The sequence below is a fragment of the Desmodus rotundus genome, chromosome 11 (assembly GCF_022682495.2).
Source record: "Desmodus rotundus isolate HL8 chromosome 11, HLdesRot8A.1, whole genome shotgun sequence".
Classification (NCBI taxonomy): Eukaryota; Metazoa; Chordata; class Mammalia; order Chiroptera; family Phyllostomidae; genus Desmodus; species Desmodus rotundus.
The window spans coordinates 27,971,858-27,994,439 of record NC_071397.1 but is presented as its reverse complement, the minus strand read 5'-3'; the positions used below and the strand labels follow the sequence as shown (position 1 = coordinate 27,994,439).

General features: G+C 36.8%; 1 protein-coding gene and 1 pseudogene across 2 annotated transcripts in view; both read right to left on the bottom strand.

Annotated features, from left to right (window-relative positions):
* ADGRB3 (adhesion G protein-coupled receptor B3) overlaps window positions 1-22,026 on the bottom strand; it is a 693,569-nt gene extending 671,543 nt beyond the window's left edge. Inside the window, exon 1 of one of the 2 annotated variants that reach the window (XM_053914265.1) lies at window positions 21,255-22,026. In XM_053914265.1, coding sequence (XP_053770240.1) covers window positions 21,255-22,011 — 757 coding nt within the window. In that variant the 5' untranslated portion in view covers window positions 22,012-22,026. The remainder of the gene's footprint in view (window positions 1-21,254) is intronic. The other variant, XM_053914266.1, reaches the window with a different exon arrangement.
* LOC128779544 (Y-box-binding protein 1 pseudogene) lies at window positions 5,489-15,356 on the bottom strand (annotated as a pseudogene).
* Window positions 22,027-22,582: the final 556 nt, after the last annotated feature.

The following is a 22,582-nucleotide window of genomic DNA, read 5'->3' as shown; positions in this document are numbered from 1 at the left end:
GTTAAAATCTGATTTTAATCAGTGTTATTCACATTTTCCATATAAATTTCAGATGACATTCTACAGTTAAGAATTCTCAAATCTAGTCCTGACTGGTGTGACTCAGTGGGTGGGGCGCCATCACCCAAACTGAAAGGTCACACACAGGTTTGATTCCTGGTCAGGGCACATGCCTGGGTGGTGGGTTTTTTCCTGCTGTGGAGACACCTACCAGAGGCAACCTCAATGCTTCTCTCTCATGTCGATGTTTCTCTGCCTCTCTTTCTCCCTCCCTTCCCCTCACTCTAAAAATCTTAAAAAGAAAACGAATTCTCAAATCTTCTTTTCCCTTTTTAGGCAAATTCTTATAGCAAAAGGAAGCAAGAATTAATAGTAGTTAATCCTTCCTAGTGTTTGTGTGTGCATGGGAGATCAGTGTAAAAGATGGTTACTGCTGTGTTAACTTTTATTACTACAGCTGTTAACCAGATGTTCAAAACAAGTAAATTGCCCTGGAATGTTTTTCTAAATACTTCTTCTTAATCTGTTAAATTATGCAAATGCTAGAATATTTTTAATCATCTACCTAAAGTCCTGGTACAAAATTAGCATGACATAAGAGTCCTAGAGTAATTCCAATGCAATACTTTTTGAAATGATAAGTATAAAAATAATTAGTTTGGGGCTATATGTTTGTTGTAATAAAACTGTTATGTATATAAAATCAATAAAAAACAGACTAAACATCTATTTATTGGGGAATATGTTTTTCTAGCACACATAAATGTGGAAGAAATTTAAGCAAATATAAAATGAATAAAGAGAAAATGGAAATAAACCTTAAATGTTCTGATATATGTGAACTATTCAGATAATTCTTCTTTAGTTATCTTTTTATTTCTGTTTTATGGCTCACATTGACCCACTTAAGTCTCTGAATTCTCCTTTTTAGAATAAATGGAATAGCTATTCTTTTTATGAAAAAAATGTTTTGATTACATCCTCTCAAGAACCTCATATTCACAAAATATTTAATCACTATCATTCAAAAAGAAAAGCTGGCATAAGCTTGATTTTCAGTGTTTGAGTGTTACCAGAATTAAGGAAATTCCACAATAGATGATTTTTGCCAGAATGGGTCAGGATTTACACTTTTCCCCCAACAGGATAGAATTCATATTCAGTGCTCAGTCAAATAAAAGTTGAGAATTAAAAAGAACATACTAAATTTATTTAAAGACAAAGATTAAATAAAATATTCCCTGAGCTAGAGAATGAACTTTTCACCTCTTTTTTTTTTAATTAGGATCCTACATTTTGCTGTAACAGAGATAGTTAATCTAACTATAAACTATTTTTGTCTAATATAAATGACACCTTACCAACTTAAAATCATAAAGTTATACAAGAAAAGATCATTGTAATTCTAATTTTATTTTGATCTTTTATTATCATAGTTACAGAAAAGATAGAGCACTTCATTGTGTTAATGTGGTGCTAAGTAAAGTTCAAGGGAATTAAACTGTAGTCTTTACCATCTATACTCTTGTAACTGAAGAAATTCATATTTTATAGAAAAATTAAAAACACAATATACTTACATATAAATATTTAATTAACTGCGAATATAATAAAATAAAAAATGTATATTTATGAGTAAGAAGTATTTCATAAGCATTGCATGCGTCAGAGAATGTCAAAGTCAATACTGCCATTTTAATCACTTGGAAGTTCCTTGGGAGAGATAAGATTGAAGAGATCTTTGAATAATGGACTTGGTTAAAGAAAGCTTCTTTATTAGTGAGGATCTACATTCAGGCTACAGCTTGGGAGAGGCTAAGAGTGGGAAGGAACATTAACAGATTTGAGACTACTTAGTGTATACAAGGAAATGTACTTCAAGAGTTTAAAATAAAACTTAGTAGTTAAAACTTTATATTTGTAAACATCAGTTAGAAAAGATTGCATAACTACCTTTTGAATTACTGAAACACATTAGATTGTATTTCTTTTTCTCAGTGTGTTAGTGGGTAACACACTGAGAAACACCTTTAGCCTCCCCGTGTCTCAGATTTCTCATCTGGAAATTGGACATAACAGTGATGGGTATCTCATGGGGCTCTTATGAAGATTAAAATAGTTCATGTCTAACATTGTACCTGGCACACAGTAAGGTATCCGTAAGTACTGTGATTATAAAATAAGTGCGCAAAGAAATAAGTCTGCAAAGAAATAATGAAAAATATAGGCATGGTGGTCCATTTTGTTCCATTTAGATTCTCTTCAAAATACCCACTATACATGGTAACTTTCTACTGATGGATTTCTAAAGTAAACATTCCCCACTTAATAGGAAAGCTGCTGATTTTAGGGGTTAAGGTGTGCAATGCCAGTTGTAGCAAGCTATACATCAAAATAAGTATTAAAGCTGATAAAACCTGAATTAAGCAAGATTTGTTTTTAAAAATCTGAATATAGTTCCATCCAATAATTTTACTACACTGTTCAAAAGCACAACACTGGGTGTTTTTAAGAAGTGTTTACCAAGTGTTAGGTTTGCCAAAACTCTTTACAAGTTGATTAATTATTTTAAATAGAAAGTAACCAGCAGGCATTTTGTTTATCTACTAAATTTGATGAGTAATCCCATCAGAACAGTGCGTGGCTGGCTGCTAGGTCATATCTGGCCTCTGCAATGTTCCCATGTAAGACCTATGGAGGACAGATTCCAATCTGTAATCTTTTCAGGACTGACACAAAAACACTTTGAGAAATTGCAAAGCTCTATCCACATATTCCTATTTTAGTCTGTTTCAAATTTTACCCTGATGTAAAATTTACCTAATTTATATTCCTTAAAGATTAATTAGTTGATGTGCACATAGACCCCTGTTTATTTACATGTGGCTTTACTCCATAGAGAAAATAAACAGTTCTGTAAAATTACAATTTTTCCCAGACGGTTTTTTTTTTTTTTTGCACTTGGGACAAGTTTTCAGCAAGCATTCTTCTTCACCTGTACTTCTCTCCTCAAATATTTGGCTTTCTCAAGAAACAAAAGGGAAGAAAGGATATGTTTATTATCAGGTTGTTTATCTGACTGGCGTAAAGTATGGAAGCTGGTGATGAAGTGACTCATTGTATGTCTGAAATCCATCCATAGATGAGGAAAGCTAGACCTGGATACAATTGAACTCAAACTTTAATTTACTGTGGATTGCCTAAAACTGAAGGTTTTCCATTTCTTTAACATTTAAGAGAATTGACCACTTTTGCATTATTTATGAATTAATCTTAAAGGTATTTTCATACAGATTACATTAAAAAAAGAAATGGCATAAATATGATCTCTATTTTACAGACTCAGAAAATGTGGTTTACAAATATCAAGCAAACTGCCCAACGGTCACAAAGCCAGTGGAAGCAGGAGTGGGATCCAAACTGAAATGTTTGATGGGAAGCCTGGACTGTCTGCTTCCAATGACTGAGAAAACAAAAAGGAAAACCAAGGGAATAGTGTTTCCTAAGGACAGAGAGTAGAGTCTTACCTAAAAATGTCAAGCCCAAAATTCATCCAACAATTTGTGACATCATCCTCGTAAGGCAGGACCGTTATTTCACCTACGTACATGCCAATGAACTAAACACACTTAATCACACGCACACAATTATGTTGGCAATAGCCACAACAGCATTTTTGGATGCCACTTCCATTTTCCAAATAGCTTTCATATACATACAGCGCAGTCTTACTTTCCACACAGTCCTGTGAGTTTCAGATGACCACTTTCAGTTTCATAACTGAGCGACCCGAAGCTCCCTCTGAGAAAGGATGTGACTTGCCTGAAATTACTCAGACAGTAATGGCTAGTCTCACCCCAGAAGGCAGTTGTTCAGGCTTCTAATCCAACACAAAGGACTACAGAGTTAAAAAAAAAAAAGTAATGTCACACCACTAATTCCCTTTTTTATAACAGCAAAAGTTTTATAACATGGAAGGTAAAAAAAAAGTATAATCTTTTGAAAAATATAATATGGATTTATATTTTAGAGATATTTTCTTACATTAAGCCTTAGAACAAATGTTAAAAAGCAGACAGCAAGCAGGATATTTTTCTAAGAAATCTGTTTCTGCTCAGAAGGAAAGAGGGATTCAGAGATAGGCCAAGACATAAATTACAGTGTGCTTTCCTTTTACATATCCACTAATCCTTCCAAAGAAATCTGAATACAGATTTTGATTTTAATTTGATTTAACCAATGAAATGCGAATGTGTTTAAACCATAATATTATGGAGAAATGGCTAGACAAAAAGGGACATAAATATTTTCAGGAAAGTACCCAAACTGAGGTTGCTTTGGAGGACAAAATACAACGGACACTGCTTTCTGATTACAATGGATCCACTTTTTCAGGAGAAAATCATTTGGGGCAATTACCCTTTGCCAAATGAGCTGTGAATACTACTGACTAGTGTATTTTTTTAAATTTTTATTGTTATTCAATTACAGTTGTCTGCATTTTCCCCCATCCCTCCACCCCACCCCAGCCAAACCCACCTCCCTCCCCCACTTCCACCCTCCCCCTTGATTTTGTCCATGTGTCCTTTATAGTAGCTCCTGTAATCCCCTCTCCCCACTGTCCCCTCTGGCTATTGTTAGATTGCTCTTAACTTCAATGTCTCTGGTTATATTTTGTTTGCTTTTTCCTTTTGTTGACTATGTTCCAGTTAAAGGTGAGATCATATGGTATTTGTCCCTCACCGTCTGGCTTATTTCACTTAGCATAATGCTCTCCAGTTCCATCCATGCTGTTCTAAAGGGTATAAGCTCCTTCTTTCTCTCTGCTGCATAGAAGTCCATTGTGTAAATGTACCACAGTTTTTGGATCCACTCTTGCTGATGGGCACTTAGGTTGCTTCCAGTACTTGGCTATTGTAAATTGTGCTGCTATGAACATTGGGGTGCACAGGCTCTTTTGGATTGGTGTTTCAGGGCTCTGAGGGTATAATCCCAGCAGCAGAATTGCTGGGTCAAAGGGCAGTTCCATTTTTAGTTTTCTGAGGAAATTCCATACTGTTTTCCACAATGGCCTCACCAGTCTGCATTCCTGTCAACAATGCACTAGGGTTCCTCTCCAACATGTGTTTATTGATTGGTTTATGTTGGCCACTCTGACTGGTGTGAGGTGGTATCTAATTGTGGTTTTAATTTGCATCTCTCTGATGGCTAGTGATGCTGAGCATCTTTTCATATGTCTCTGGGCCCTCTGTATGTCTTCCTTGGAGAAGTGTCTGTTCAAGTCCTTTGCCCATTTTTTTTTTTTTAATTTAAGACCTTTATTAACAGGTGCTTGCAGCTTGTTTACTTTTTTGAAAAAAATCAAGTTGTAAACTTTTATTACAAATTAACAATGAGGTTCTTAAGAATCTCAACTTGACCAGATATGAAACAATTTAAAAATCTTTAAAGATGTAGTGAGAAAAAAACCAGGCTTATTTAAAAAAAAAAAAAACACTTTTGTCATTACCAAAAAGAGATGTCTTTAGATAAAAATAATAAAAACCCCATGCTGCATAGACAATGCAGATAGTTCTAGTCATCTGGTCAATGGCAAAAAGCAAGCACTTAAGGTCTTCAGCTCCTTTTGTTCATTTCTTATTGCTGGAATTTCATATTCATTTCTTCTTGTTGGATGACTAAACCAGATGATGGTAGAGATGATAAGCTGGCATTTACTCAGCCCTGCCCTGCTCAGCCTCGGGAGAGAATTCTCAGCTGGTGGATCAGCTGCTTTTGTCTCTTTGCGATCTTGTGGTTTAGGGTTTTCTGGGCGTCTGCGTAGGTAATTCAAATTGCGGTGGTACCGACCTTGAGGTGGCTGCTGACCTTGGGTCTTACCTCCTTGATTTTCCTTATCTTCTTCATTGCCATCCCCTCTAGGCTGTGTTTGGCGAGGAGGGCCCCTGCGAAATCGTGGTCTATAGCCCCAATACATATTCTGTCTCACTGGTCTACCTTGTTCTCCCGCAGCCTGGTTGTCAGCACCTCCATCACTTCTCCCTGCACAGGAGGGTTGGAATAGTGTGGTCCAGCCCATAGGGTCTCCGCATGTAGTAAGGTGGGAACCGTTGCCTGCGGTAGGACCAGCGCTGTTGGGTCTGGCCTTCAGGAGCACTCTCCGATCCCTCATTCTTCTCCCCACTCTCACTGTTCTGGTAATTCTGCTGGTAATTGCGTGGAGGACCCCTGCGACGTGGATAGCGTCTACAATGGGTACGGTCTGCTGCATATTTACCGCCTTGCACTGGAACTCCACCAGGGCCTGAAACGTCTGCTGCCTCTGCAACTTTTCTTCTTCAACAGCATCGAACTCCACAGTCTCTCCATCTCCTACACTGTGAAGGTACTTCCTGGGGGGTATTCTTCTTTCTGGCAGTCTGGTGTACAAATTCATCTTCCTTGGTGTCATTCCTGTTGATGAAACCGTATCTGTTTCTTACATTGAACCATTTTACTGTTCCCCAAACCTCCATTACGATGACCTTTTTGTCCCCACTGGCAGGCGCCACCAATGTGAGGCCTCCTGGGCTGCTGCTCCCCTTGGTGCCGGGCTTGGTGTCTGCAGCGCTGAGTGGGGGGTGGCAGGCGGCTGCTGGGTCTTGGCCTCCTGCTCACGGTTGCCATGATGGTGACTGGGCCGGCTGCTGCAGCTAGGGCTCCTCCCGGGGTGTGATGGTAACTAGGCCTGCGGCAGCGGTGGTGCTGCTCAGGGCTCTCTGGGGTCCGCTCTCGCTCCTGCTACCCATTCAACGCCCTTTGCCCATTTTTTAATTGGGTTGTTTGTCTTCCTGGAGTGCAGTCATGTGAGTTCTTTATATATTTTGGAGATCAGGCCCTTGTCTGAGGTATCATTGGCAAATATGTTTTCCCATATTGTTGGTTCTCTTTTTATTTTAATGCTGTTTTCTTTAGCCATGCAGAAGCTTTTTATTTTGATGAGGTCCCATTTGTTTATTCTTTCCTTTATGTCCCTTGCTTTAGTGGACATATCTGTGAGGATGTTGCTGTGTGGAATATCTGAGATTCTCCTGCCAATGTTTTCCTCTAGGACTTTTATGGTGTTACGACTTATATTTAAGTCTTTTATCCACCTTGAATTTATTTTTGTGTATGGTGTAAGTTGGTGATCGAGTTTCACTTTTTTGCACATAGCTGTCCAGATCTCCCAACATCATTTGCTGAAGAGGCTATTTTTGCTCCATTTTATGCCCCTGCCTCCTTTGTCAAATATTAATTGACTGTAGAGACTTGGGTTTATTTCTGGGCTCTCTGTTCTGTTCCATTGGTCTATGTGCCTGTTTTTATGCCAGTACCAGGCTGTTTTGATTACAGTGGCCTTGTAATACAGTTTGATATCAGGTTTTGTGATCCCTCCTGCTTTGTGACTAGTGTATTTTAAAAGAAGAAAACATGATGTTGTACACACCCATGGTTCATTTTTTCAATGAGGACTAGAGGAGAACAGATATGGCAGCTAACTCTATTTTCCTCAGGAACATGAGTAGTCAGAGGGAATAAAGAATTAAAAATAGTGTGCATTTCTATACCCAAACAACCCAGCAGGCATTTTAATTTCTGTAAGGTCACTTAGATTACTTTTTATTATGAATCAAAATTTTATTTGTTGTATTAAATAAATCTATACAATAAAGGGTTCCAGAATCATCCATCCAATTAATGAAAGTTAACATTTATGGAGCTTCTACTATACAGTCCAAGGTCAGGTCAAATACTTTACACTAAATGCCTCATTCAATCTCTGATTTATGATGCCGAAATAATCATGTCTTCACAAAAAAAGAAACTGAGGTTTAGAGAAGTATGTAATATCCTCAGGGCCACAGAGTTGGAAATGGAGAAAACTGGATTTAAACCCAGGAAGCCTCACTCTTTACCACTAAAATCTGAACCTGAATTTACAGCTGTGGGAAGTGTGGGATCTAGTAAGTGGCAAAGTTCCAAAGGAGGAAAACAATAAATGATTAAGGGAAATGTAAAAGACCACTAACATATTTTAACATGACATATGTTTTTTTAAGGAATGTAAGTAGATTGTTCACTTTTGAAAACTGTATTTGTTTTTAGCTTTTTGAAAACTGTTTGGCAATGATTTACTCTTAAACCCTAAGTAAAATTTTAATTTCTGATATCTAAGATGATCTACAGAATACTGTTCTGAATATATTTACTAAAAAGATTCCAATTAAATTTTCAAACAAAGAAACTTAAAGTTTACAGCTTCCACTGCAAAAAGTATTTTATTCTTTGTCATTCTTATGATCTTCTCTTAAGTAACTCCGGTTAAATTTATATTTAGCAAATATTTAGTTAGTAAATGTAGTTTAACAGGGAATATATTCCCAAACTATTTTAAAATATTTGTCTTTTCAAATTAAATATGCATATAATACCTGTAAGCATTTAATGCTACACATTCATGTATAAATGATTATTATCTGTATGTGTCCTACATATCAGATATGAACACGTGGGCAGTGAACTGACAACTCACTTTGTCCATGATTTTTCTTCAGAACACAAACTCAGTAAGTGTTTTCACTTCTGTTTTAATTTCTCAGTTGCTCAATGGCCTCTGTAGCCCTCTTTGAATTCTGGAGTGTATCTCTTATAACTAATGAGCTTATCATAATCCAAACTTCTTGAGAACAGGAAAGCCAGGGAAATAATGGAAGGTTCAGCCCAACAGAGCAAAACTTGCCAGTGTACCGCTAATGTTGGGAAGAACTCTTCACACCCACTAAGTAACTCACAGATGCTTGTTTAAACTTCACAGCAGCCTACTTTTCCCCTCCCTCCTCTCATGGGTGGTAAGAATACTTCTCAATGTGACAAAAGCCCACCTACTCAAAGGGGAGGTTAATTGTTGCTACATAATTAACCTCACAAGGAAATTGTTAAGATTAATGAAGCACTGCTTACTAAGTGATTACAAACTCCCCATGAGCTACCATAGAAATATTTGTTTACAAAAAAAAGACCACCTACACATCTAATGATAACAGATTTGGTGGAAATTATTACAACATTAAAAGTGTAGATCAACACATATAAGTCAGAGCCTATGTACCTGGGTGGGGGGGACTAACAAAAGAGGGAGGGTGGGAGGGAGGGAAGGATGAAAGGAAGGAGGAAGAAGGGAGAGTGAGATAAGTCTGTACCTTTCAGCAGGAGCTGCCCTGCAAAAATGAAAACTTTCTACTTAGTTCTGTGACAATCAAGGCTCAACAAAAGGCCACAAACCCTTTCTAATCTGGTGAACTTTGAAAATATTGAAAAACTTAGGTTACAAAAAATGTAAAAATACATTTTTAAATAAATGTTGAGAGAATGGCCTCTTATAATATAAATATACAATGTAATTAGGGTAAAACACTGAGTTACAGAACATTGCTTGTAATAAATTCAAACAGAGCTACCCCAGGATACATTGTAGACTATGTTAGTGAGTTCCTTTCCCCAAAATGTCAGGCCAAAATAGCCAGCACATCATTAGAGTCAAATGACAGAGCACATCACCAATGTGTCTACTCATCTTTTAGCACCACCAATCAACACAACTACTTCCCAGTCTTCTCCACTTGGACATTATATCACTTAGAATAAGCTAGGATGTCTCAAAAAAGAAAGAGTTATTCCTTGCTCATGGGTTGGGACCATCACAGATCGGCGAGAGTGTGGGGCAGAGAGCCCCCCTAATTTTAGTCATTCAAGGACTCAGGCTGACAGAGAAACCCCTTCTCCCTAAGTACAGGTCTTCATGCCAAAGGTGAGAGCTTCATGATCTTACTCCTGGAATGGAATGATCCAGCTCAGAAGTAACGAATGTCGCTTTTGCTCACAACTCCTTGGCTAGAGACAGTCACATGACCCTACCCAACTACAAGTGGTCCAGGAACACAATTCTCACATGTGCCCAGAATGGTAGAAGACCAGAACTATTGGGATAAGAGCATTAATGACACCCATTATCCACTTATACCTATGGAATTTCAATGCTAATAGTAATAATGCTTTCTGTTGTTGATTTAATAAGCTGTCTTCTGTAGTGAATATCTGTTATGTGTGAACAATCAAAAGAATTCAAAATAACTTTCATTGCCCTGATAACTTTAGTTTATTCCAATTACTTTGACAGTTTACAACTGAACTATTTGGGAATTAGCAAAACAATAAAGGGAAAAAGAATGAATACCATCCAAGTATTATATATAAAGACTTAAATTTATACCTTCTGAATATTCATCAAAGTTAAAAATCTACAAAAAATCTGAAATTATATTCATATTTATCTAGGTAAACTAGTATGTGTGCAAGAGGAATGAGTGAAATAAGCAAATCTGCAGGAGGGTTAGGAACCTAGGGTGGAAGAGGTTTGGAATCCAGGTGACTAGAGAGGAAGATGCAGAACTGTGGCCCTCGTCTGGAGGTCACACACGGAGCCACAGGACTGCCTGACTCCAGAGAGACTCTGAGGGAAGTATTTATGTGACAGGCACTAGAGATCCTTCCAGCAGGTCTCTTACTCCACAAGTGTGAGAGAGAGAGAGGAGAAGGGGTGGCAGTCCCATCTCTTGTCTAAACACAGCAATGGCTTCATTACACTGTCTCTGCAAAAAAAGGCAGAGATACTAATGCCTGGTGGGTGATAGCAAATGTCTATCAGATTGGATGCCACATGATAGAAAAGTGACAGAGAATGCTTGTAGGACACTTCCCAGAGCATCAAATATGCCTAGGAGGCATGACAGCATAGGCTGAGGGCTTGCATAAAGGGTGGGTGCTAGGCCCTGGCGCTTACTGTGCTGGATAGGGAGGAAGAGATTATGGAGAAAAACTAAGCATCCATATATGCTTACATAGCATCCTAGACAGATTATGAATTTTATTCTAAGTAAAATACAGTAAAATCAATATGATAGTTCTTAAACATTCTAGGTGATCATAACACTGAAAATATTAATTTCTCAGTGGAAGAAGGTTTCTAACATTAATTTATCATATGTGGGTTCACATGGGGGCTCAAAGATTTCTAGTTCTGCAGCAATTTTTCAATCAGAGTTACCTCTGGGACAAGCATAGGAAGAAAGGAGAAGTGCATAGGTGGGGTGCTAGGCCTCCCCCCACTACAACGAACGCAACTCTATTTCTAAAATCTTTTCATATGATGACATGAATTAGAAAAAATGTTTCCACTGCTAAGGGGACAAAACAGTCATATTAATTCACAACCCACTTGGACTGATATATTTTGCCTTAATCAGTTCTTACTACTTAGTGGATCAACTTCTGTTCTGCTTCCAACTCCCCTGGTCGCATGTCTGTGGTTTCTGTGGTTTCGGGATACAGATCCAGAAGCAAGCACATATAATATTTATTAATATGGCTAAAATTCATTCATGCGCTTTGTGATCAGTTGAACACCAAAACATGGTTGTCAGAAAATTCCAGGGACGCTACTAAGCAGAAGGAAGCCACACATTTTAAAGAGAACAGATTTTTATATTACAAGCTAAGGTCTTAAACTATTCCATGCTGTGCAGATGGAACAATGGTGCTCCACAGCATTTACTTCATCATATTAGAAAGTAAAGCCTATTGAAGAGTAAAAAGGCCATGTACTTAGGTAATTTCTCCAGCACCACTTAAAAAATAGACACTGTTTGACTTCTAAATTATAAAACCAAGGCCAGCCAAAGAGAGCTGACCACAAGTTGACATATCTGTAGAAGAAGCTGACCTCTCCGGAAAGCCAAAATAAACAAAAATTTCTCAATCTACGGAGAAGCAGCAGAACTTGGAGAGTATGCCAGATTTATGTGGAAAAATTATATAAGCAGATTTTTGTCTTCCAAAGGTGCCCTCTTTTCCACATTACAATTATTATGAGTAGCCAATATAAGAAATATTTCCAAAAGCATCCATGATACAATAAATATTTATGTACTGCCTATTCAGAAAAATCATGTAGTTCTGCATCAAGAGAAATTTAGAAAAAAGAAAGTTCAACCATTTTTTTAGCTCTGGAAGTTACTTCTTTTTCCTCTCAGGATCCTTCCTTGATATGAAATAGACTGACAGAGAGAAGAGTAAAAACAACAACAACAAACCTGTAATTTCTTTATGAAACTATAAGGTCAAACTTAACTGCCTCAATTTCTTTCTTAGAATGAAATAAAGAAGAAAGAAAAGCTCTGTGTATGTGTGTTTGGTTCGCTTTGAGAGGGATAATGAAATCAATATGCAAAATAAAATATTAGCAACTGAAATTTGATTTTCATTTTATGTTTTTATTATTATATAAAATTAGAACTAAATTATAATATGTTAGTATTTTTTATGTTTTATATGGGAGCCTTAATGTTATTTGTTTTTAGTTACCAACTCATAAAACTTTCTTTGTGCAGGCCAGTTCAAATATTGCAGGCTCACATAAACATTGAAAAAAAATGTACATATGATATATATGAATGTATAAACATTACATAATTTTAAAACGAGCTAAGCAATCAATAAATTAACAGGTAAATATAGAAAAACACTTAGAAACCCTTAATCCAATGGAGTTATGAAGATGGATACATATTGAGTTTGGATTCAGTGTAAAAACAACAACATTTCAACTGAGTTTAAATAAATGGTCAACCGATTTCAAATTTCCTTAAGTCAATTCTTTAAATTATTATTTATTTTTCTGTTTACTTGGGCTGGTCTCCATACCAATCATCAAAGAGGCTGGTTATTATATAAGACCTCTTATTTCATTAAAAGAAAGGGTGAGCACTTAAAATGTTGGTTTTGGACCTTCTCATAAGTAATCAGAAGTCACCTACCATGAAGACCACACATCATCCCCTGTATTAGGGTCGCGACTGAGGTGATTTGAGAAGAGAGTAACCAGTAGTTGGGTTTAGAAACATTGGGATCCATTACTACCCCCAGGCCGAAAGGAGAGAGAGGAGCTTCCATCACTGGCTATACAAACAGATTTTTGCCTTCCAAAAGACAAAAAGAGAGTTTTGTCCTCTTTTCCACAGCACAATTATGAGTAGCCAGTGACAGAAGCTGTGATTTCTTCATTTTATTTTTTTCCATTATCATTTACCCCCCTCTGACTTCACTCTTCTCCCACCCTCAACAGTATTTCTCAATGTACCATAAGATAACTAAAAATGTCAGTCATGTTAGTTCTCCAAAACACACATTTCACTAGAATGAAATGAAATGATAATCCAAGATAGATTTTGATAAATCATCTTAGTAAATCTAGACAGACTCTGAACTTAAATGCATTGCTTTTTACATTTAATGAACTTAGGCTGCAAATCAGTAAGTTTTGAGACCTACATCACATTTGTTTGGATAATATATACCAGACAGAACAAAAATACAATGAATGAAAGCGCTAATTCATAGAGCTTAGTCTGTATTAAGCAATTCAGCAAAGTACACTGATTATTATCCTGCCTGGAGACCATGTTATTTTTTAATGACTGGCTCTGTCAAATATTAGATCGAAATGACTGGGCCTCTTTTACATTATAGAGATGGTATTAAATATAAATTCCAAGAAGACTTATGTTCAGCTGAAATAATGATCTCACCATAGGTTTGAGGATTGGGATTCCATTAATGAGGTAAGATTTAGACTAGATAATGCCTAAAGTCCCTTATAAATATGACAATTTGTGATTCAGATTCAAGTGCTCCAGAAACAGTTAAAAAATGACTAACATTTTTCAGTTTTTCTATTTGAACCAATTGGTATTAAAATTGTTAAAGAAAAACCACAGTCTTTAGGGTATTCTATATAATTGGCACATTTCAATGGAGCAACCAACACAAATCTCACAGTTATTACCCAAATAAATCAATATGGACAACAGAGCTTTGTAAACTAAAGCACTTCCTCAATGTTAAGTTTTATTATATTATTTAATTTATAAAATGTTTATTAAAATACTTTACTTCTTTTAGTAGGAGTGATTTATAGATGAAGCTTCTTGTTAAAAAGGTGTTTATTGGACAATAAACTATTACTACTTAGATAAGCAAGTGTAGAAATTGTTTATTTAAATATCAAACTTTTAAAATTATCTTAAAAGGAAGGAACACCAATAGAAATGTCATGAAATGATACTGTATGAATGCTCTGAGTATGAATATTATACTGGGGGAGTATTATACTAGATATTACATTTCTGAGAGCAAATATTCCTGTGACATTGCTAGTACCTTACCGTATTTATTGCTGACAAGTGATTTCACCAAGGTAGTGTCCTCTGGCTGACTCCACAACTGTCTTAATGCTTTTTCTTATATATAACTGCATTTAAATTATATTCTAAATATCGTAATTTGGATCTATCAGTTTTCCATGGGCATATTTGCTCTATTTTTTCCCAGTTAACTCCCAATCCCAAAGAAACTTGTTATTTGGAGGAAATAATTTGAGAATATAATGTCCAGAATTAGACTGAGAGGTAAATTATTTCCTTTAAAATGGTAGAAACCATTTCACCTTCGTATTTTATAGCATGTTCCAAGCATAAAGAATGTGCGATAAGGGGTTGGTCTGGGGGAAAATGTACATCAGCAAACTTGCCAGATTTCGAAAAAGACTCCTGTTAACTCAGTTAAATGTAAGAGAAACAGCTCTATGTTAGTGTGTTTACCATGTATTTGTTATTTACTGCACCTTCTGTGCAAACTAGAAGACATACATTAGCTTAGCAGATAGGTACCTAGGTCATTCTTTGCAAGTGAACAAAATCTCTAACTGACCATTTAAAGATAACTGAACATACAGCATTTGGCATTTTATGAAGTGTTCTAGATGGCCTGTTGTAAATTTTGTTCTAAGAAAATATTGGAGTCTTCAAATGAGTACTAACAATTTTTTTTTGTTTTCATTATCTGAATATGTAAGGCTTTGGAGGAATTTAATAGCTAGTCTCTAATAATTGATCACAAGTGAAAAAAACCCCCTAAAAAGTCCTATGTTTTTTTTTCAAATGCTTTAATACAGACTAGCATTTCAAGATAATTCCTTTTCAAAGCAGAGAGCAAAACATGACTTAGTTTTGCATAATTCAGCAAAGAGTAAAATACTTGGAAACTGTTTAATTTAAATGGCTCTGCAAACTCTCAGCAATGATATCCAAAGGACAGCTTCCCAGGCCTCGATGACTCACACGCCGCTGGCTTGATCTATTTGATGTATTAGTCATGCCTCCATCAACACCAATGTCCTGAGATGCTATGTTTTCTTTATCTAATACAAGGTAGACGTCCATTCAAAAGTTTAATGATCCTTTATTAAATGCCCCTAATTTTCCTAAACAAGTTCAAATAATTAAATGACAATCTACTACATTACTTATTAGTTATCTATCATTGATGGCTAGAAGATAAAAAAGAGGTTTCAAAAACTGAATCGAGAGCCCTAATATACCTTGGACTAAGTGTTTTACATGTGCAATCTCATTTAATACAACACCCTACTACAACAGACTGATGGTAAGTCAAGCTCGGTGAAGTCCCAGCACTTGCAAAGACACTACAAGGTGCCTGAGTCACTTCAGGGATGCACGTGTATCTTACACCAAAACAGACCTTTCATTTCAATGAAGTGAACCACTTAGAAAAACTGAATACCTCTCTGATTTTTATTATTTAATTGAATTGGGAAAATATATCCACAAGGCTGACAGGAACTAAGATATTCCAAGCCACCAACTGTATTTTTTTTAATACTTGACATCATTTCCTGTTCTCCTGTACCCTGAGAAATAAGCATTACTAACATAGTCTTAGTAAGGAAAGGTAGTAGTACAGAATAACACAGTTATAAGTGGAAGAGAAGATTCAAACCCAGCTTTCTCTGCTTAGGATCTTAAAACCCAGCACAGGACATTTTGAAAATGAAAAGTATATTTATGAATGGACTTTGATTTCAGATCCAAGGGCCAGATGACTATTACAGGTAATAATAGCAGACTTATTCTAATGAATACCATATTTTATAAAAATGTTTGATTAACAGTAATATTGCTTCCAATAGTAAATGAAGTAAATAAAGGAATGAATGAAGCTAGATTCAAATAAAGTAAAACTCCCATCTCCATTTTGGAGGAAACGAACCAGCAGTGCATGTATCTACAGCTATCAGAAAAACATGAAACACACAGCTGGGCACGGGAGTGCGGCACGGCGCACACTCACACAACACACAGATCTTCGCGTTGCTATTTCAGGGTCGTGTCTACAAAATATGTTGCCATGCAATGGAGTTTTGCTTCATTAAATAATACATATGAGCTGCTTCCTAAATTGACAAAATTCTGAAATGGCAAATGTAAAAATTGTGACATTAATTCACCAGGCCTACAATTTTAGTAACATTCAATATGACTATATTCATAGGCCTTAACCCTGAGGAATAACAGAAGCACTGGGCATGACATGCAAACACTATTTTCCTCTTCCTTGGAAAGAGGTTTTTTTATATGTTTGACTTCAAACTGTGGAAGACAGTATTTAAGAAATGTCATATTACTGTGTCAGTGATACCAGAACCAGAAGAAATGTAGGCAGAAATGAAGACAGTTAAACAGACAGAAATTGACAAATTTTCTTACATGTTTTGTTCAGATAATCACGTCGAAAATGATATTTACTGTTAATATCTTAAAATAAGCATACATAAAATTAAGATTATTTCTTAATACCTCCATTCTTCCCATTCTTTTAAAATTTTATTAAATGATAAGTAAATAATAAATGAGGAGCTAGCATAAGTAATACATTAATGGAACTGGAAATGAGACAAATGGTAGCTATCTTCCCCTAAAATAAAGTCAAAGGTGGTTGCTTTCCCCAAATGATGCCCTTTTATTCTTTTGACTGTAATCAATTTATTGTTCTCTCTCCTACTAAGATCTCTGTTTTGTTTATTTAATATAGATTTCACCCAATATTTACTAAAGCACTGTTGAGGCTAGCCTAGACAATTTGAAGACCCAGTCTTTACACTTGAAGAACTCCCAAGTTAGTAGAAGGAGATAGAAATATAAATGAAAAATATACTGCAATATGATAAACGCCACAACACTACAGTATGTGCGGAGGGCTGTGGGATCCAGCTAAGGGGCAGGGCAAACTTCAGGCTCTGCTTCTTCAAGGAACAACAGGCTTGTATAATGTTCCACATTCTGATAAAGAGTGTGGAATCATAGCAATGATGAGAAAGGAAGTAAGATCAAACGAGGGTAAAGAGGAAGACAGAGAAGTGGCTGCAACAGTAATGAAGCAAAAAGAGCAGAGGTAGAAAGAAATGGGAACACGTGAACTGATAGGGATACAAATTGCTCAAGATGCCAGACGTGCTAATACTGTAAACATATACACACAGAGGCCAGATTTCACACAGGTACACAGTGGGGCTTCCCTTGGGAGGTAGAATATCAAGGATTAGCAGGAGCAGAGTGGAAAAACAAATGAGTGTGTGTGTTCAGATTTCCTGGAATCTATACAGGGATCCCAATTTCCATTCACATAATTAGCACCATTGATATAAGTAGGAAACAAAGGTTCCATTAAGGCTTCTTATGTGATTTAAAAATCCTGGCGTAGAACTTTTCTGCCAAAACTGTTGTAATTATTTATTTTAAAGGAAGTAGTAAGACATTAGATCTTATATCACCATTTATACTTTAGCCTATACAGTCCAGAATCCTCTTTGAGAAAAGAATCCTGGGAAACACAGCAAAGACCTTGTGAATAAATGCCAGTCTATCCACAAGCCTGTATCTGGAAACCAGAAAAACAGCATTGAGTTTCCTTTGTTAAAAAAGTCTACATATTATATATACACAGTATGTATATATAATATATTATATATATAGTTTCGTAACTGCCTGAAATAAGACATCATTATTTTTTAAAAAGCTTCATTTTGCTGATGTACTTGGTTTTGAAAATTTCACAAAAAAAACTGGGGAATGACAACTAAATTTCTACAATCACATGCTACTCTCAAATATATCAATTGTGATCTTAAAGAAGAAGGTATTTAAATGTCCTAAAATTTAACACTTTAATGAAGCATGACTCCAGTGATTTACATTTACAACATACTCCAGAAAACATTTGTAATTGTTGGTTTGTCACTATAAATGGTGATACTTTTCTTCTTGTTGTTTTCTGGCTATGAAATTCTCCAGTACATAAATATATTATGAACTAGTATTTTAGTAGAAATACTGTCTCAAAACATCTCATTTCTGGGGGGCTACAGTTTTCTCAAACACAAACTAAATATGATTTTGTAATTCCAATGGATACTTTGAAAATATTCAGCACTTGGTATGCCTTTGCCCTCACCATCAGCCTGGCACAGAACGGTCTGGGGTTGGGCCTACTGAGTGCAAGACCCTCTCTTCCAATTTGCACCACTTCCATGATGTGGAAAATATTGCTACTTAATTCTTTTGGCATCAGTACTTAATCCAGTGAATAAAATAGGAGTCATAAATTGTAGAGAATAATCTTGTGTGTATTCCCTTGATATCGTACAGGATACTTTAACTATTTTTCCACTGAAAATAGGAATCACAAAGTAATATAAAATATAAATGGACTTTTTTAAAGCCTCATTTGAAAAGCTGGGTTTACACATTACCATAAAAAGTAAAGAAATGTCAGAATAATATTAGCTATGAGTAGCACAACTATATGCAATTATTAAACTCAAGCCATGTAAATATCATGATATAGTAGTTTATTTGAAGTGGTATTAAATAATTCTTTCATAAGATTTTACATATCATTCATCTCAAATATTTATGATTTAATATACTTTGACTAAATTCAGAATATGAAGGTCTTCACATTTATTTTATACAATGCAGCACAGCCAAAAGGGTCTTCTTTCAATGAGGTAAGAAGGAGTGCTGTATATATTTCATGAGGATTACTGACAAAAGCAGCAGCTACAATTATGTCATCAGAAACTACTTACCCTTACCCTTCTGACTCAGGATTACAATTAAAAAGCACAAATTTACAATATAGGCTGTGCAATGTCAGCACATGTTCTTCCCCTATTGGATGAACTTTTCCTAGTCAATTCTAGTAACATGCTAACGCCTTTAATATAATCATGTATTTGTTGACTCCTTTCTCATTTTGCCAGCTAATTAGCCAAAAGACATGCACATTCTCCCCCATCTAATGTCTACAATCACTCATTCATAGTCATTCACAAAACAAATGGCTGTCAAATCCAATTTCTATACATTCCAGCACTCTCTCAACCCACACCTCACAACCATGACCAGCAAAATCCGTGAAGACCAAGCTTCCCCTGCACACAACTTTGTTCCTGTCACTCGAAGCCATTCACGAAGAAAGGGCTGCGGGACTGGATTCAAATTCCACTGCCGTTAGCAGTTGATTTGATGGTCGAATGGTACTCATTGAAGAAACAGATCTGCTAAGTTTTATAAAACAATAATAACCCTAACAAAAACTAGTTTCTGGTGTTAGTTATCTCATTAGCCAGCCTGTAACGTCACATATTCTGTGTGTACTGTAGCTTTTTATTCTAGGGGACACTAATTAGTTTTAAATGGTGTTAAATACCATCCCTGCAGTTCCAAGTGCTTCTCTGGGGTTTTTACCAGAGAAAAGAACTCCTGTAATTTAAAACCACTTTGTTTTCTTCCGTCACAGATGTTACTGAAATGCGGACCTGTAGAAATCTTAGAGGTTTCTCACCCCTCTCCCACTGCCATTAGTCTGCATTTATTTTCTTACACATCTTTGCCCCGCGTACGGTTGCTCTCCCAGAATTCCCATCCCCCAAATTGCTTTCAGCAGAGAAAACGCATTTAGCTAGTTAAGCCCTTCTCTCTTTCCCTCCCTCCTTACAAAGCCTTGGCTACCCTTAAATAAAATTCTCCAACAACGTGTCAATTTTATATTGGCCACAAAGACAACTTCTGTTGGGGGAGGGTAAGGAAAGAGGGACTGGAGCTTGGCTGTCCCTTTCCACAGACAGGGATCTTTGTGGAGATCAGAAAACATTTCCTGCATAAAAAATCAACACACACTCTTTTTGCAGGGTTTGGGAGCAAGAACGAATCTTTATCAGCCGTGACCCCAAACGAATGGCACACATCCATTAACCATCCAAACAGGAAACTAATTTCCTCAAAATATGTCAGCTTTCTTGCATTATTAAACATAATACACAATCTTAAATCCTGTGGTAGCTCCCCCACTGGGGATTGGCGAAAGCTATAAATCACTCCTTTACTTTCTTCTTCCTCCGCATTTCCGTTGCACTGTTTTTTCCATCTAGCTCGTCTCAGACAGCTCCCTCTCCTCGTGTATATCAACAGGGGACCAAGAGGAGCAAAACATCACGCCAGAGGGATATCAGGTTTTATCTTAGAGAATCAGCTTGTGTTTTAACATCGCCCTCCTCCACTACCCGCACGTGGTTTCACAACCTGGGGACCCCAGTGTTGGTGCTTCCAGTGGGGTTCTCTTGACCCAAGAAAAGAGTGCGCACGAGGGATTTATTGTGCAAAGCATCTGGACACCACGGACCTGTAGGGGTGGGGGGGGGCACCCTTGTAACATGTATCAGGAAGTCATTTGGTCCAAACAGGCTTGCTACTGACTTTGAGTCACCTTTTAGTCCTGCTGCCTCAAACCTTGAAAGGGGTCCCTTGAGATGGTGGGAGAGAGGAAAGGAGAGAGGAAGTAAAGGGGACTGGAGCCTAAAGGAGATGGCTACAAATCTATTTCACAGGTGTCGTGTGTGTGTGTGTGTGTGTGTGTGTGTGTGTGTGTGTGTGTGTGTAGGTTTCCCAAGGGCTGCAGCCTAATCCTCACCAATCTCCAACGCAAACTGGCTACGCGTTTTTTCATCTTTTCTCCTGAATATTCCAGCCACACTTCCGGAGCATGTGGCTGAGAACTATCCCATCCTCACCTCCCCGTCTCTTAAATTTTGAACCCTGAAGCCTAAGAGACCTTTATCAGTGAAGATCATAGAGCAAATTAATCCAAAAAATTGTAGATTTAAAGGTCCAACACTGAGGCCCACGAGTTGAAGCAGCAAGTTTTAACTCCATCCCCAGCCGCCCCCTCCCCCCACCTTCCCCTTTCTGCTGGACACTTACCTTCTTTGGGCGGTCGCTTGGCCTCCCTGGTAAGATTGCAGACCTGGGTGGTTTGCAGCTCCTGGGTCAGGCAGCCCTCGGTCTGCTCATTCAGGGGTAACACCACGTTATTTAACAAAACCAGCGACTGGTCGTCAATCCCCCACTCTCCCAAATGCTGAGGGCAGGTGCATTTTGTATACATGATCCCACATGCTTCTGTTCTCCCATTTTCTGATTTTAAGCAGCTCTCCAACCAAGTGCATAACACATGGCAACCAAACTGGCTTGGGCTCACCTTGTTCAATACCAAAAACTCAAAAAAGGATTTCTGGTCTTCTTCCCCTTTTTTCTGTAATCCTGGGAAGTCGGTTGGAAATACCCGACGAATCTGAATAAAATTTTTATCATATTGTAGAAAAACAAAAGCATTCTTGGAATTGCAGAGTTGCATTATAGAATGATTCTTTCTCAAAAGATCCTTTATTTTCTCATGAGAAAAATGATCAAACTGATAAGCCAGGAGGGAAAAGTTAGAGCAGCTAAGGTCCTTTTTGGAAAATTTCAGGTAAATGCTATATTTGGTTGGATCTGGATTTTCCAGCGTCCAAGTGCAGTTTGTAAAGTTTTTGGGAAACATTTCACTTACAGAATACGATCCGTAAATGACTCCCTTCACCAAAGTTGAACACCAGAAGTCTTGGGCAGCATTAAATCCAAACATAACCAGGAGATAGGTGGAAAATATATAAATCAGCAGGTTACGAACAGCCTTCATCCTATGTCATTTGGCCTGTAAAAATGGCAATGAAAGTAAAATGCAAGTAGGAGTCTACGTGCACTGAAAAAAAGAAACTCCTCCAATATTACAGCCAGCTGTTTTCAAGATTTCAGTTTAAAAAAAAACTCCTTTTTAAAAAGAAGGACAGGTAATTTTTATTTTATAACGCCAGGAAATTATCTGTTGCTGTGTGAACAGCGCCCTCAAGTGGTCATTCACAATGACCAAATTCTGTACATTTAATTTAAAAATATTGAATAGATTAATAGGAATGCCCTAATTTATCTACCAGGATTTACTCCCAGTGTATTATAATTCTATTGAAAGAAGAGAAAAACATGAGTTTTATATATCTTAGCCTAAATGTTAATTTTTGAAATATTTTTAAGCAACCTATACAACCTTTTTTCTCCTTCAGCCTTCTGCCTGCAGTAAACATCATCATACAAAATCTAATCTGATAATCTGGGAACAGCTGTCATCACATTTCTTTTCTCTTAATTATGAAAGTAATTATGTTAAATAAAAACTACAGCTTTAAAGGCACAAATGATAATTTGTTGCAGAT